This window comes from Ostrea edulis, chromosome 7 (assembly GCF_947568905.1).
Source record: "Ostrea edulis chromosome 7, xbOstEdul1.1, whole genome shotgun sequence".
Classification (NCBI taxonomy): Eukaryota; Metazoa; Mollusca; class Bivalvia; order Ostreida; family Ostreidae; genus Ostrea; species Ostrea edulis.
This window is the reverse complement of record NC_079170.1, coordinates 56,519,106-56,537,914: the sequence shown is the minus strand read 5'-3', so window position 1 is coordinate 56,537,914 and position 18,809 is coordinate 56,519,106. Positions and strand designations below refer to the sequence as shown.

Below are 18,809 nucleotides of genomic sequence, written 5' to 3'. Positions count from 1 at the left end.
AAAAACGACTTTTTAAATCGTAGAAACGACTTTTTACATCGTTTCTACCATTTAATAAATCGTAGAAACGATTATTTTTATTTTTTCTGCTAGGTTAAATTGGCACGAATACGCCGTCGTAAGTAACTTAATGATAGTTAGGTTAAACTTTAAATAAAAAAGATGGTTCTTATGAGGATACCTCCAAGTGGTAGGAACCGTGCAATGTCACGTTTCATGAGATCGTGCACGTGATAGCTAACATCCTCATTTTATTCGGAATTTTAATATCTGACCCGTTTTATCGTGTCCGGTTTCCTTTTGGCCCGGGTTTTAATCAATCGTGAATATTAAATATACAAGACTCGCATAACAAGTGCTACAGCATTTTGGTGATAAATTATCATAATATTTATCTAAATCATGTGTAGTTTCATTGTTGTGTCACATAGTTCAATCGTAATCGCAGAAAAATGTGTATTTTTCCTGCTACCCATTTTACCAACCTGAAATAAACAAACGTTAATATTTTCACAGTGAAGCAAAATTATGCCATAATTTTTGTAGCGAAGATCCAATGTATCATCCAGATTATGATTAAGAAGTTTCACACCAAACCAAAATAAAATAACGAAGAAAACTAAAAAATTCGGATTATGAAGGTGGGCTCGGTCCGGTTTTTACTACCCATTTTACCAACTATCCTACATTTACACCCACCCGTATCAATGATGGCTGCTTTCGGAGTTCATTTCGGAACAACTTCTGCGTGTCTTGCAGTTTACAAGGTAAATTACTAAATAAGAAAAACAGAAAAAAGACAAGAACTTGCGATTTTATTGGAGAAGAGATAAAACAGGGTTTCCCCCATGGAAATAGCGTATTACTGACAAAGGAATTTTTTTTATACCATAATGCATCATGAGGAAATTCGGACTCGGCATGTATTGCATTGTATCATGCCTTCGTTTGTTTACGATATATTTTTCGGTTGTATTTTTTTTTTTCCCGTGAGATTTTTTTTTAGCAAATATGAGACTGCACTTGAGGAAGGGGCTTTTATTCAACTTTGCCATTCAAGATTGAAAATTAATAACATGTGGTAGCCCATACAGAGGTTTGAAATTTTATCATTAAAGTCAATAAAATTCACTTGATTCACCAAGCCATGAGCTATGCTTAGCTCATGACTTGATGAAGCTATGCAAAGCTCATGGCTTGGTGAATCAAATGAATTTTATTTACTCTATTGATAAAATTTCAAACTCCTGTGGTAGTCCGCGGCAAATGGTATAACGATAGGCTTACACTCAAGGGTCAGAATTTTTTCTGCAAAATGGCCAACGTCATTTTTAAAACAGAAGGTGCGCATCAGAAAAAACTTAAGTTATTAGAATAACCGCAATTTAAAGAAAGTGAATTTTTTTTTTTACCACAAAGAGTATTTAACCCCTGATTTTCAAATCAGTGAGTATTTTGCTTTCCAGAAAAAGTCAAAAGAGTATTTTGTTAATTTACTGGTATTCTTTGCTGTTTTGCCACTAATACAGAATTCGTTTACTTAATCTAAATGACCGAATGTCTGACATATTAAAATTCAATACCTCAATGATAAATTTCAAAATGACAATGAAAAGTTTATGATAAAAGAACTACAAAGGCTTTTCACCCGTAAATATACAAGTTTTTATTGTACAGTATTGAATAAATTTCTTAAACACCAAACAAACAAATAAAACTATTTGTCATATTGTAAGTTACAGTGAAAACTGTTATAACTGGGGAAACTTAAAGCATTTTTAACCAAAAAATATCAGTTTCAAAGTCAAGAGATTTTGTGTCTTTCTATAGCATGTTTTAAAATTTAGACGAAACTAATTCTGCCCATATATATTGTTTGCACTTTGCTTTCACTGCAAATTACTGTCGGATTCCCCTCACCTTGTACATACATGCCAACTTTTAAAAATCTCCATGGGGGATATCTAATCATTGTACATATATCATATATTAAACCAATATCAAGTGTGTTTGATCATTAACTTTAACAAAACTTAAAAAAAAACACTTTGAAAGATATACATGATTATTTTATTGACTATTCAGCAAAAAGTTAAAAATAAACTAACATATCCTCTCCAACAACAAGTTACATACATATCAAATAGTACTTAAAGTTGCATCTTTTCACACCATAACATGACTGGATTATATATCAAAATTTAACTTTAAAAAGCACATGCATTTAGGTACGACTACAAAGGCGATCTTGCTGTCTGTAAACATGGGCTTGCAGAGTCTGGTGGAACAATCTGCATTGCAACCAAAAAAGGAGTGTGCTGCCCTGCCACGAAGTTTGTGAACAAAACCTTTGCACCCATGACATCTGAAATAATTACCAGAAGAAAAAAAGTCATCGAAATATATGTTTTTACTTGTAAATTAAGGCTATTTGCTAATGTCAAATTCAGTAGACTTGTACGAATTACGCATCACAAAGTCTATTGTATACTACGCCCCCTATAATTTTATAATACATCGCTATAGATTCGGATAGCCTATATTATTATAATTGAAAAAAATTATATATTTGACGGCATATTTTGGATGCTGTCAGCGAAAGGCGAAAATCGGGAATGTCTGATTGTTAGGTGGTGACACTATCATCATTGTCATTCATGTTTGTGTAAAGAATATGTCAATTTGAAATCCGTTTTCCCGATTAATAATTACTATCAAAACATGCCCCTCACTGTCCAATAAACACCCTGACACAGGTAGACCAGGTAAATTACACCACCCCGATACCACGCGACACAGGTAAACAGCAATGGCTGACTATTGTCCCGATTTCTGATTGGCCAGCCACAAAGAAATGACGCGAAATTTCAAATTTCGGTTGGAAATCGGGGTTTGTTGTCGTAAAATGGGAGATATTTTTAGAAAATCGGGATTTCAGGGTATTTTTGCAATCCTTATCGGGATTTGCTTTTTCAACTGCTTCAAATCGGGAGAATCCTGCACAAATCGGGAAAGTTGGCATGTATGCTTGTACCATTAACCAAGAATTGGTTTTCCTCCACCTGTGTAAAACTAGTGCATTTGTGATGGAAGTCAAATGAATAAATAAAGTAAATAAATGTGTGACTCCCATTCTCACAAATGCTTTTAAATAGTTAGTGAGACAATGCTGCAGAAGTGGCCTTTCAGTAAAAACTATAAGTTTAACGGAAGAAGTATCGTTTGTCCGGTGACATTTTTGTGCCACGTCTAGGATTGATAATACAACTTTCTTCTGCTCACTCTACCTCATTAAGAAAGAAGTATAACAATTAGGCTTATACTTAATACAGTTGTTTTGAATTCTCTCTGTATAACAATTAGGCTTATACTTAATACAGTTGTTTTGAATTCTCTCTGTATAACAATTAGGCTTATACTTAATACAGTTGTTTTGAATTCTCTCTGTATAACAATTAGGCTTATACTTAATACAGTTGTTTTGAATTCTCTCTGTATAACAATTAGGCTTATACTTAATACAGTTGTTTTGAATTATCTCTGTATAACAATTAGGCTTATACTTAATACAGTTGTTTTGAATTATCTCTGTATAACAATTAGGCTTATACTTAATACAGTTGTTTTGAATTATCTCTGAGCCATCTTTCAAAATTGTCATTGGGTGCGTTCACAATTCTTCCATTGGTACAAATATCAATTTTGCCATTGGTTGTCTTTGGTACCAATGTTAAACAATGGTACAATTGGTTGCCTTAAAACTGTGAACGACAAATTGGCAAACCAAAGACAAAATAACAGCCAACGGTTGCCAATGTTGACCATCGGTACCACTGGTTACTAATGGTCACTAATGATAGTCAATGGTTAACAACGCCAAATGTTTAGTTTTCTGCTATTTTCAGAAATTACAAACCTAACAAGAATATTTGTTGCACTGCTGAAACAAAATGAAACTAATCTCATGGACATGATCACGTGTCATCAGGTGATATTCTTTTGCTAAAAAAGCGATCATTTGTACCACGTATGCAACACTATGTTGAGGTTACTATTCCACAGTAAAAGTTAAAAGTCATTTTCGAATGTCAAGAGGTACCTACCAGGCAACATGCTTGCATTTGCGACCACTACCTGAATATATTCAAGCAACTGGACCAATTCCAAATGTTGAAAAAGATGTTCTAATGTTTTTATGGTTCATGGGTATGTAAAATTAGAATAATTCTCATTTGCTTGCAAATATTTGTAACATGTAAAATTAAACTTGCTTGTTTTATAAAGTAAAATGTCTTATTACCGGGTTTCAGAAGTATTAGCATTATAGACTTAAACGGTATCATTGCAGGTAACCTTGAGAGTATAAGATCCATGTCAGACCTTCTTTTCAAATCCATGAAAAGAACAGGATCTGCACTAATTAAAATTATGCCAAATACTATCAGGAATGATTCCCGCCGCCATCTTGTCGGTGACTCTAATAAATGAAAACTCACGTTGGTAATTCTACCGTGATTCTACCGTGAATGTGGTTGGCCTGCAGAATTGGTAACCAATAAATGTTACCAATGGTAAACATTAGTACTAATGTTTTGCCAATGGTAAATTGCACCACCAATATCAACCAATGGGAGAATTGTGAACAATGGGTGTCGAAAATAGAATGAAAATTTCAGAAAAATTTGGTTTCCGGATGATAACTCAGAAAGTTTAAATCCGAATCAAATGAAACTTTGATATATTGTTGGGTACCAGGTAAGGAAGACGCCTATTGATTTTGGAGAGAAAAGGTCAAAGGTCAAGGTCACAGTGACCAAATATAGAATGAAAATTTCAGAAAAATTTGGTTTCCGGATGATAACTCAGAAAGTTTAAATCCGAATCAAATGAAACTTTAATATATTGTTGGGTACCAGGTAAGGAAGACCCCTATTGATTTTGGAGAAAAAAGGTCAAAGGCAAGGTCACAGTGACCGAATATAGAATGAAAATTTCAGAAATATTAATTTTGGTTTCTGGATGATAACTCAGAAAGTTTAAATCCGAATCAAATATACTTAAAGATATTGTTATGTACCAGGTAAGGAAGACCCCTATTGATTTTGAAGAAAATAGGTCAAAGGTCAAGGTCACAGGGACCGAAAATAGATTTAAAATTCCCAAAAATTTTGGTTTCCGGAATATAACTCGAAAAATTTTAATTTGAATCAAATGAAACTTGGATATATTGTTGGATACCAGCAAAGCAAGGCCCCTATTGATTTTGGAGAAAAAAATGTCAAAGGTCAAGGTCACAGTGACCGAAAATAGATTGAAAACTTCAGACAAATATGGTTTCTGGACAGTAACTTGAAAAGTTTAAAACTGAAATTAGTTCTTCACAATTATAAATCTGCCACATTATTCCTGACTTTACAATGTATCCCATGCAACTCGGCTCATGCACCCCTGGGTGCATATATTGATTTTCAATAATGTTAATATCAGGGCTTAGTACTGGCCATACCATTCCAGGAATATTGTTGCCCTGTTTCCAATTAACTGTGTGCCTAGAAAGATGAGGTGTACCATTGTCGTCTTGAAATATCCAGGGTTCATTTGGAAAAACTTTTGTCACAAATGGCCAAAGATTTTCATCGGTGTTCTTTTTTTCATCTGTGCACTTTTGAGAATTTATGTTCCCATCCACAGGCACAAATGTGAAGACACCCTCAAATGTTATACCGTATATTCTCGCCTATAAGTCGGTCCGCCTATAAGTAGTTTGTATTTTTAAAGGTTATTTTGTAGGAATTTGCCATTGACCTGCTTATAAGTCGGTACAAATTTTAGTCAGATTCGGTTGACAATTTCAAGTCAATGCTCTAGTGTTTTACCTATGTTTCAAAAAATATTTTGAGAAATTAATAATTATGATGTGCTCAATATCCAAGCCATATCTGTTTGGGGTTTAAACGCAATTCTTGATCTATTATGGGTAATGATCCCTTGTGTACCTAAGCAATTATGGTCTCCTAATTTCCAGTACCTGACACCGTGTTTACTTAGTGGCATGCGTCTCGTGCAAACTGTTATTGTGGGATTCCGGTATAATTCATTGTATCAACAATAGAGTTTTTAAGAGTCAAGAATGATGATCTAAATTAACTGTTAACAATATTCAATCTTTTATGAAATATATTTCAGCCGGTATACATATGAATATTTCAATATTATATCGGTTTCGTAATTCAATTTTACCGATAAACGGTGTGTAAATAATTTTTAACTAGATAAAAATATGTAAATACCTGTACTTTATACATAATTTTAAAATACATAAACAATACAATATGTCTCGATATTTGTGAACAATAATCATTTGTGTGGTAGTCCATGATAATCGTTGGAGTTGTTTAAAAAACACTACATTACGCCGCCCAGAAAAATACCAATCTTCTTAGGACGCGCCTATAAGTCGGACATAGAGTTTTGGACCAAAAAATGACTCCCAGAAATCCGACTTATAGGCGAGTATATACGGTACATCCCCAAAACATGACACAACGGGACTGGCAGTTTTGTCAGTTTTTTCCCCCCCGAGACAAAATTCAAGCAACTTTTCATCATCTCTCCTCCAGATATGCACTTTACTGTGTTTCGTCTTGAGAAAATTATTTTTCTCCAATAATTGTTAATGGTATAATGCAGTTTTGTACGACACCATGCCCTCCTTTTGAATCTATTGATATCATTTATACATATTTTTTTCTTTACAACCACTTCAGTCATCATTTCACAGTCGGTTCACTAATTTTTACAGGTTTTTTAGCTCACCTGAGCTGAAAGCTCAAGTGAGCTTTTCTGATCGCTTTTTGTCCGTCGTCTGTCTGTCTGTCCGTCTGTCTGTTAAACTTTTCACATTTTTCAACTTCTTCTCTAGAACCACTGGGCCAATTTCAACCAAACATGGCCAAAAGCATCCTTGGGTGAAGGGCTTTCAAGTTTGTTCAAATAAAGGGCCATGTCCCTTTCAAAGGGGAGATAAATGCAAAAATAGGGTGGGGTCATTTAAAAATCTTCTTCTCAAGAACCACTGGGCCAGAAGAGCTGAAATTTACCTGAAAGCTTCCTGACATATTGCAGATTCAAGTTTGTTCAAATCATGGCCCCCGGTAGTAGGATGGGGCCAGAAGGGGGGGGGGGATCAAAGTTTTACATACAAATATATAGGGAAAAACTTTAAAAATCTTCTTCTCAAGAACCACTAAGCCATGAAAGCTTCCTGACATAATGCAGATTCAAGTTTGTTCAAATCATGGGCCCCGGAGGTTGGATGGGGCCACAATAGGGGATCAAAGTTTTGCATACAAATATATAGGAAAAATCTTTAAAAATCTTCTTCTCAAGAACCACTGAGCCAGAAAGGCTGAGATTTACATGAAAGCTTTCTGACATAATGCAGATTCAAGTTTGTTTAAATCATGGGCCCCGGGGGTTGGATGGGGCCACAATAGGGGATCAAAGTTTTACATACAAATATATAGGAAAAATCTTTAAAAATCTTCTTCTCAAGAACCACTGAGCCAGAAAAGCTGATTTTTACATGAAAACTTTCTGACATAGTGCAGATTTAAGTTTGTTCAAATCATGGCCCCCGGGGGTAGAATGGGGCCACAAGGGGGATCAAAGTTTTACATACAAATATATAGTTAAAATCTTTTTCTCGATAACCACTGAGTCAGAAAAGCTGATATTTACAAGAAAACTTTCTGACATAGGGCAGATTCAAGTTTGTTCAAATCATTGGGGGGGGGGGGGGGGGGGGGGGGGGGGGGGGGTCAAGAACCATTGGGCCAAAGAAGTTGACATTTACATGAAAGCTTTCTGACATAGTGTAGATTCAAGTTTGCAAAGGGTAGTTTGGGCCATAATAGGGACTAAGGTTTTACATGCAAATATATATGGAAAGTCTTCAGATATGGGCCAAGGTGACTCAGGTGAGCGATGGGCCTCTTGTTCTCATTTAAAAGGTTAGTTATGTCTTTCAAATTCTTCCTACATTCCGTTTTCACAAGCTACATCGTCTGTCTGTTCTGTCACTACTCATTCTAGGTCGTCCACCTCGCTGCTTATTTTCCACAGAATTCCCGAGTCAAAATCGTTTTAAATACTTGTAAACTCTTGCAGGATTAATTCCTAATATTGAAGATATTTTCCGACTGCCATGTCTGCATGCCTTCATCAAATATTTTACAATAGCATTTTTCGTGTCACGTACTAGACAGTTCTCTACCTCGAAATGATTCTAAATTCTTTTGATTTTTATTATACTTGGTAGGATGGAAAAACAGATGTGGTAGCCAATGATCTAGGAGACCGGACAACACCATGTGTGGTGGCTTACACAGAGCATGATCAGGTATCAACAAATCTAATATAGTGGTGTCATTTCCTGCTCTCCAAAAACAATATCATGTATTCATAAATGGATAATAAAACTATTGTATGGGATTACATTTGTTTTCTAATACTGTATGTATTAGTCAATGAGAAGTGCTTTCATAATGAATACTGTAGATTCCTAAATATACATGAGGAATCATGTTGATCTAGTGAAAAGTACCATTCATGAAATGGAATTACTTTTTTTTTTCTGTTGCTGAAATACATGTAAAAACTCTTGATCATGTCCCAGAGATTGATGTCTACGAGTCATTTTGCATAAAATGAGGAATCTCTAGTAATTAACACCTCTTGTATTAACAAAATCACTGGTGTGCAACAATATCTGCAAGGAAATGTTACTTGTAAATATTGATCTTCTTGATATTTTTGTAGGAAAATAGAAAATATTAGAAATTGATGTACAATACTGTTTACTTTCTTATGTTCAGGGGAAAACTCGAGTGAGATTTTCTGATTGGAATTTGTCATCATTCCTTCCATCTTGCTTTGTGTCTGGTTAAAAACTTTAATAAGGTTGCTAATAATGATACCCCTTGCAAACAAAAACAAAGTGTGTGTGTGTGTGGGGGGGGGGGGGGGGTGCAGATAATATGCATATAGATGTCATCTTGTCTGTCTGTATGTCAAGTTATGAAAAATATCTGTTCAGTGTTGCAAGTGGCTTTAGTTTAGTTCGTAACCATACCATTAAAACTCTGAAATTTTTAAGTCTCCCAGACTTATTGTATTTGCTGAGTTCTTACTTTAAGTTTTCGAAATGAAGTTTAGAGATTTATTGTTTTTGCTCAGTTTTCATTAATTTAAGGTCTTCCATTTTCAATGGAAGACCTTATAGTGATTTTACAGTTTATTTAGGTCTTCCATTTTCGACAGAAGACCTTATAGTGATTCTATAGTATATCCATGTACCAGTAATGATAATATCTCTGATGCTTTTTCTCTTCAAAATTCACTTCCACTGTCTTCTTGTCAGCAAATATGGCTGATTTTCTGTTTTTAAAAAAGAGGTTTTGTTCATGTTAGTTCTCAGAAACGATGAAAGATTAAGACTCTAAGCTTTTATGAAAGTTGAAGATAACGAACAGTGATCAATGCAAGGTGAAGATAACGAACAGTGAGTAATCAATCTCATAACTCCTATAAGCAATACAAAATAGATAGTTGGGCAAACACGGACCCCTGGACACACCAGAGGTGTGATCAGGTGCCTAGGAGGAGTAAGCATTCCCTGTTGACCGGTCACACCCGCCGTGAGCCCTATATCTTGATCAGGTAAACGGAGTTATCCATAGTAAAAATCAGTTTGCCAAGATCGGCGTAACAATCAGTATGAAACACATCAGACAGCGTTTGCCCCAATGATAGGTTGTATTTACAAACTAGATTGTAATCATGACCATAGAATTTGCGAAATGCTGACTTTAAACGAGACTGTTGGAAACCCTGCACCATCAACTTGATCGTCAGTAGCTTGCCTCGATTTAAGGTATTCCATGTATAATGAAAGGATAATGAACAATTTTGATGGATTTAGATCAACTTAAAAGTTTATTGTTAAATAATGATGAAAGTGAAGCAGATGAAATTCACAAGACTGGTAAATGATTTGAAGCTGACCTTTTTGCACTTAAGACTTTTTGGAAGAGTTTTCTGCCCTTTGTAGAAATAATAAAAATCTAATTTTCTAAAAATGTGTGTGGTCAATAATTAATTTTATTTCATATTTTCATAAAAAGAAAGTGTATGTAACTTTCTACCAAGAGATTAGTATGAAAATATAATTTGTTTTTAAAATATTGTAATAAAACATGCTTTTCCCATATACTTCAATGTTAAACTCTAGGTGAAATAAATCAAGCGGTAAACAAAATTTTGAAAATTCCTATGGTGGATTATTTTTATTTGATGAACTCTTCAAAATGATACCATGATTACAAATATTCAACCATCCATTTATTAGATATGAAATATGGTAATTATACATTGAATACCTTAAAAATTGACTATACGCAGAACAAGCTCTTGGGTATCGAATCAGTTGAGAGATATAAACACCATATGCAGGTGATAATCAGTTCTTTAAAATCCACATTTGATTTACACCACTTCTGGCATATGTAGTTGCACAGTACGTTTGAAGTTTCTCCTTCACAGCTGTTAATATTTTTGTGAGGAGCAAAGATAGTAGATTGGTAGAACATTTACTGGATCCAGCAATTTATCTTTGTTTGTAAGGGTCTTTATGAAGTTTAGGAATCCAGTATAGGTACAGTAACTCATATTCATCCGACCCATTGACTGGGATATTAAATGTGTCTAAAACTGAAGCATTGATTTTGAAGAATTTTGTCTTTTGAAAGGGCAGTTGGAGTATAAGTACGATTACCCAAAGTGGAATTAATGCCAAGATCGTTTAAAATACAGTTGTAATAATGAGCCTTACAAACAAAGACAATGTTTTTACAAGCTTTGTCAGCTGGAACCAAAACATATTCCTCATGTAACCTATCTAATTCTTTTATTATACCCCCCGCAACAAGTTGTGGGGGGGATGGGGGTGGGGGTGGGGGGGGGGGGTATACTGGAATCGGGTTGACCTACCGTCACCATATCATATATATGGACTACCCATGGGATGAAGATGTTCCCTATCGATTTTGGGGTCAAAGGTCAAGCGCACTGGACATCGAAGTAGCAATATGGTTTCCGGGCTCTAAAGCATTATCCTTTCCACCTACAGTCACCATATCTTACATATGGACTACCCATGGGATGAAGATGTTCCCTATCTATTTTGGGGTCAAAAGGTCAAAGGTCAAGTGCACTGGACATCGAAGTAGCAATATGGTTTCCGGGCTTTAAAGCGTTATCCTTTCCACCTACAGTCACCATATCATACATATGGACTACCCATGGGATGAAGATGTTCCCTATCGATTTTGGGGTCAAAAGGTCAAAGGTCAAGTGCACTGGACATCGAAGTAGCAATATGGTTTCCGAGCTCTAAAGCGTTATCCTTTCCACCTACCGTCACCATATCATACATATGGACTACCCATGGGATGAAGATGTTCCCTATCGATTTTTGGGTCAAAATGTCAAAGGTCAAGCACACTGGACATCGAAGTAGCAATATGGTTTCCGGGCTCTAAAGCGTTATCCTTTCCACCTACAGTCACCAGGGTCAAAACGTCAAAGGTCATGCGCAATGGACATTGAAATAGCAATATGGTTCGGTTTGTCATGCCATTTGTTTTTTACACTCAGAAAAGAGGTAGTTTATACCTATTACCAACACCCTTTGGGAGATTGGGGTAAGCGGGGGTATTCTTAGTGAGCATTGCTTACAGTACCTCTTGTTACTTCTGGTTTACTAAACACAAAAGGATAGATGGTACGTACTTTTGTTTTAATATGTCTAATGTGGGATTTTAATATTCCTCTTATACTTTTAATCCATTCTGACAATGTATCAAGTTCTTCTTTTTCATATTTAGCCCATCGTCTGGCATAATCCTTGACAGAATTCATAATAGAGATGAAGTTCTGTCGCCAATTGAAAAACCGAGGTTCTCTGTCTTTAGGACCTTTTAGAATAAGTGATTTGAGGTCCTCATTTTCAACTATATCAACATCACCAGTAATGACATGTCCAGCTGGACTATATATCTACATCACCAGTAATGACATGTCCAGCTGGACTATATATCTACATCACCAGTAATGGCATGTCCAGCTGGACTATATATCTACATCACCAGTAATGACATGTCCAGCTGGACTATATATCTACATCACCAGTAATGACATGTCCAGCTGGACTATATATCTACATCACCAGTAATGACATGTCCAGCTGGACTATATATCTACATCACCAGTAATGGCATGTCCAGCTGGACTATATATCTACATCACCAGTAATGGCATGTCCAGCTGGACTATATATCTACATCACCAGTAATGACATGTCCAGCTGGACTATATATCTACATCACCAGTAATGACATGTCCAGCTGGACTATATATCTACATCACCAGTAATGACATGTCCAGCTGGACTATATGTCTACATCACCAGTAATGACATGTCCAGCTGGACTATATATCTACATCACCAGTAATGACATGTCCAGCTGGACTATATGTCTACATCACCAGTAATGACATGTCCAGCTGGACTATATATCTACATCACCAGTAATGACATGTCCAGCTGGACTATATATCTACATCACCAGTAATGGCATGTCCAGCTGGACTATATATCTACATCACCAGTAATGACATGTCCAGCTGGACTATATATCTACATCACCAGTAATGACATGTCCAGCTGGACTATATATCTACATCACCAGTAATGACATGTCCAGCTGGACTATATATCTACATCACCAGTAATGACATGTCCAGCTGGACTATATATCTACATCACCAGTAATGACATGTCCAGCTGGACTATATGTCTACATCACCAGTAATGACATGTCCAGCTGGACTATATATCTACATCACCAGTAATGACATGTCCAGCTGGACTATATATCTACATCACCAGTAATGACATGTCCAGCTGGACTATATATCTACATCACCAGTAATGACATGTCCAGCTGGACTATATGTCTACATCACCAGTAATGACATGTCCAGCTGGACTATATATCTACATCACCAGTAATGACATGTCCAGCTGGACTATATATCTACATCACCAGTAATGACATGTCCAGCTGGACTATATGTCTACATCACCAGTAATGACATGTCCAGCTGGACTATATATCTACATCACCAGTAATGACATGTCCAGCTGGACTATATATCTACATCACCAGTAATGACATGTCCAGCTGGACTATATATCTACATCACCAGTAATGACAAGTCCAGCTGGACTATATATCAACATCACCAGTAATGGCATGTCCAGCTGGACTATTTATCTACATCACCAGTAATGACATGTCCAGCTGGACTATATATCTACATCACCAGTAATGACATGTCCAGCTGGACTATATATCTACATCACCAGTAATGACATGTCCAGCTGGACTATATATCTACATCACCAGTAATGACATGTCCAGCTGGACTATATATCTACATCACCAGTAATGACATGTCCAGCTGGACTATATATCTACATCACCAGTAATGACATGTCCAGCTGGACTATATATCTACATCACCAGTAATGACATGTCCAGCTGGACTACAGTTGAAAGAAGATGAAGAACAAGAACACGTAGGTGGATTAAGTATAAGATGGTCTATATCTAGGCAGTGCAAAGTTTGTTTATAATTAAAAAGTTGGATGCAATAGTAGAAGTATATTTGTTGGAAATACTGGGTGTAGGCTTGAAATAAGTTGGAATACACGACTGAACTCTTTTATGACATGTTGCTTATGTTGACGGCATCTATTCCTTTGTTTGTAGATTTGAGCTTAAAGGGACTGGTTCACATTTTTCATTTTTGATGTTAAAAAATAAAAATATAGCTCATTTGATGTTGGCAACCAAAATTTGGACCGTCTGAATGCAAAGATAAGAGCAATATTTTAGCTATAATTCTGTGTTATGTAAACAAAGACTCGAGTCTTTTTATGTAAACAAACAGACCTGTGAAACGTTACTTTTGTAATTTAAAGCATCTTCATTTTGTACAATCACAAAATTTAACTTTTAAATGATACATTTTACATAAAGTATACTTGTCAAGATGTGATACATGTATATATGATAAACTTGGATCAATTTCCATTTATTTTGAAAACCCTGTAAACAATAACACACCTCAAACTTTGTTAGGTCACCTGAGTAAACTCAGGTGACCTATTGCAATCGGTGGTCGTCCGTCGTCGTGCATTAACAATTGAACATTTTTAACTTCTTCTTGATAACTACCAGTCCAATTCTTTTCCTATTTGGTATGAAGCATCTTTGGGACAAGGGGGACATAAATTGTAAATTTCAGATCTCCAGCACCCCTGGGGCCATAGAGGTGGGACAAAAACTGCCCAAAATTGACCAATTTTCAAAAATCTTCTCAAAAACCGCACAGTCTTCACGAAAACATTTAAAACTTGCTGGCCAATTGGACCAGTGAACTGTCTGAATTTACTGGCCCACAGTGAAATTTACTGGCCCCCCAAATTTTCATAGTACATGTATATCACATACATTATGGAATGCATTGTAAAACTGTACAATTAATTTACTGAAACTATGCTTATTACTCATATTCATATCCACCCTAAGACATCCTTTCTGTCGATACCAGAAAAACAACACCGTACATGGTATTTTCTCTCTCTCTTTGCCCGCAACAAAAAGACTACAAATTCACGTATTTTTCACAAACGAGTACACCTTAGGAAGTAGCCTTCTCTACCAACATAAAATGTAACCGATTGATAAATTCTATAAACTATAGAAATTGCATAAAATCAGAGATAACTGCAATTGACGAAGTTCATTTTAATTGGACAATGCAATAAAGCAGCAGTTACCGCGATACAGAACGCGGCCATTTTTGTTGTTTCATTAGGTTGTTCGTTGAATATTCACGTCATCAACGTACAAGTTATCTTGACAATTACAAGTATAGTTATCATTCTTTACTTTAAAGAAATAAACAAACCATGATGTTAAAACACAAATACTTTATGTGCTATTTATTGTTTTATTTTGATGGTAATTTAAGTAAATAAAACGTTTAGATTTCAATATCTAAATCCAAAATTATATTTATTGTGACTTACAAAAAGTCTACAAGCCCATTGGACTTCCTGATTTTTTATTTTCACTGACCCGACCCTAAAATTCACTGGCCTCGGTCTTCGGACCACTGAGTTTTTTGAAGACTGCGCACATGTGTAAGAAAAACTAAATGCATGGTGATGGAGAGCAGGAAGGTCTCTATCAAAATTGTAAATTTCATGATCCCTGGGGTAGGGTTTCTGACCCCAGGGCGGGGCCAATCTTGGTATATAGTGTTTATGTGTAAAACACTTAAATAACATCTTCTTTACTGCTGTTGATACTACATTGAAACCAAATAAATATTTAGAAAGAGCAGGTAGTCCTTTACCAAAATTGTAAATTTGATGATCCCAGGGGTAGGGGTTTTGGTATCAGGATGGGGCCAAAATGGTCAGTTATTAAAATATGTAAACAATAGACATTCTTAACTTCTTCTTGATAACTATCGTTCTAATATCTTTTCCTAAATATTTGGTATGAAGCATCTTTGGAACAAGGGGGACATAAATTGTAAATTTCAGGATTCCTGCACCCCTGGGGCCTTAGGGGCAGGGCAAAAACTGTCCAAAACTGACCAATTTTCCAAAATCTTCTCAAGAACCGCACACGTGTAAGAAAAATTAAATGCATGGTGATGAAGAGCAGGAAGGCTTCTACCAAAATTGTAAATTTCATGATTCCTGGGGTAGGGGTTTTGACCCCAGGGCGGGGCCAAACTTGGTATATAGTGTTTACGTGTAAAACATTTAAATAACATCTTCTTTAGTGCTATATACTGTATAAAATCTAAATGCATACTTAGGAATAGCAGAAAAGGATGTACAAAAAATGGTGAATTTCAATCAAAACCCAGGGTTATGACTTTAGGATGAGTCCAAATAAGTCATATCTTTTGATGTTTTAATGTTAATACACTTATTATTTAAAGCCTTTCATCAGTGTATACACTTTTGAAGGCAGTGAAGTTTTTTAAGAACACGTCTTGTTTTATACTGTTGCTGAACATTAAAATTTAGCTTAGCTTAAGTATTCAGAACAGGAAATTTTTTCTAGATTTCATAGCCTATGGATGCTTTTTCACTAGTATCTAGGTGACCGATAAGGCCTGTGGGTCTCTTGTTTTCAAAACAAATAATAAACTCTCTATAATGAGCTTCTGTCATGATGAATAACCTTAATTTTTTTGTGAAACCTTCTAAACATATTATACTGTAGATTTTGATCATTTAATTTAGTGAAAAACAAAATTTGGAGGAAAATCCTGAATCAGTCCCTTTAAAGGGACATGGACATGATTTGAGCTGAAAATTTTCAAATTTTATTTTTCCATTTTTATTGTTTGCAATGCTTAACTAAAGTATTTCTAATGGTCATCCAAAATTTGAATATCAGTTGTTGATTTACAAGCGAGATACAGCACTCACAATTTTTTGTTATGTAAACAAGACTCGTGCCATGTTTTTGTTTACATATAGATGAAATAATAGAAAATAGCATGTTTAAAACAAAATGAGATGTGCCAAACACTACATTACAAAGAATTGTGAGCTCTGGTGTATCTCTCATGTACCTTGACATTTAACTGATATTCAAATTTTGCTAACCATTAGAAATACCTTAGTTAAGCATTATAAACATTAAAAATGAAAAAATAAAATTTGAAAATTTTCGGTTCAAATCGTGTCCATGTCCCTTTAAGGAACTGGCGGCATGATTTGGAAGGAATATTATCTATGACCTGTGGTTGCCTAAAGAGCCTGTAATTGGCAACATCCATAATCATAGAGTTCAGTTTACTTTTATGTTAAAAAATCCAAGTAGAGACTATAGCTGTGGCTTCTTGAAATAACGTATGTAAAACTCTCAATGAAACAGAGTAAAGTTTTGTAAGAATATGATGTGGACCTAATTGTCTGTCGACGTAAGGTAAAAGTGAAATCAAACGCGACCTCATTTATACTTGGTCTTGATATATGAATGATGTCCATGACTGCGTTTCTGTCCTTGAGTATTGGGAAAGAGTCCCATCACATTCACGTTATTTTCTTGAGGACTAGTCAAATTTTCCACATCATATACATTATCATTGCATCCATAGGGAAAGGGTGTAGCATACCTCCTTAATTAGCAGAGCGTATGCCCCACATGCGGAAGGTTGAGGTTTGGGTCCTCAGATAAAATCTTTAAAAAACATGTCAGTTAGAAAAAAGATATATCAGAGAAATATATTTTCAAAGGAAATTGAAATGAAATGGTCAAAATTCAGAAATATTACGATTTTTCAGATTTGAAACAAGCCCGATCTGAATTTGAATTTTTTCAAAATCCTTACCTTCATGGACAAGATGGAGTGGTTCGCTGAATTAAAATGCTTGTAAAGAAGTTGGGTTACCACCATTATTTATTTGAAATCTGTGCTCAGAGTTCCCGAAACACACCGGTCCTGCACCGAGTATCCCTGGTAAATTTTGAATGGGACTGGTAAAATAAAAATTTCATTGGTCAAAATGTTCAGCAGTTTTTAAGTCGGCTCGTGAAGCGAGATGCTCCTTGCTGTCAACGGTGATGCTGATTTTTAGCGGCTCACTAACTTTTCTGTTTATTCTTACACCGAGAGCAAATAAATCCCGCGCATAAAGATCTTCAAAAATTTGATTTCCTTTTTTTTGAACAGCTTCATTGTTTTGAACATGCACATACCATATGTTTAAATTTTTATAACAATGTAATTTAAATGAGTCCCCTCAATACTTTTAAAGAAACCATATATAGTGCACATGAATATATGATGTAAGCAAATTTTAAAAGTGTCGCATGCAATTGTACTTGTTTATTGAACTTGTGACATGGGTATAGATATATCAATGACAAATAATAGATTCATCGGTAAACATGAAGCAAATAGTGTAAGTAAATATTTTATAGTAAAGAAAGTAAATATCTCGGTTTCTGAGGTTGATAAAGCATGGTAAATATGGGTCTGTTATGACTGATTTATACTCCCTGTTGAGGCCTCATTGAAAGTGTGTAAAAGTCTAAATCTTGTGACTTATTTCTGTGGGAATCTACTACAGTGAGACAGAGAACAGTTTGTAAATATCACAGTTCGTGTGTACAATTCTGACGAAGCGACATTCTTGTCCTTATATACATACTACGGAGTGGTAATCTTCATCGAATTTCAGCAAAGCACAAGATTTTGTAGCATTAAAGTTTTAACAGACTAAATAATTTCTTTGGTTAAACTTCAAACTTTATGGAACGAGTGTTCAATGTATTGAAATAGCTGCGAAAAATGTTGTATCAAGGTGCAATATAATGGCCTCATTGATAATTATAAACATCATAATTATCAAAGCCAATAATTTGATCAATCAGTACTAAATGAAGAACTCAAACATAACACTCTGAAATTTTACCGTATTTAGATGGGTATAAAGTACATCAGTCATTTACTGCAAATGGAAAGTTAAAAGTAATCGCATATTCCCAGACCCATGGAAATCGTGCAGAAAGCCGTGAAGAGAGAAAGCTCTGACATAATCGTAATATCATGACAGTTTTTAAAAAAAAAAAGTGCATGATGAT

At 35.3% G+C, this 18,809-nt stretch overlaps 1 protein-coding gene across 1 annotated transcript in view; it reads left to right on the top strand.

Annotated features, from left to right (window-relative positions):
- Nucleotides 1-674: 674 nt before the first annotated feature.
- The window catches only part of LOC125653324 (heat shock 70 kDa protein 14-like), a 100,798-nt gene continuing 82,663 nt past the window's right edge, over nucleotides 675-18,809 (top strand). The window contains exons 1-2 of the mRNA XM_048882752.2: nucleotides 675-767; nucleotides 8,321-8,401. Coding sequence (XP_048738709.2) covers nucleotides 708-767; nucleotides 8,321-8,401 — 141 coding nt within the window. The 5' untranslated portion in view covers nucleotides 675-707. The remainder of the gene's footprint in view (nucleotides 768-8,320; nucleotides 8,402-18,809) is intronic.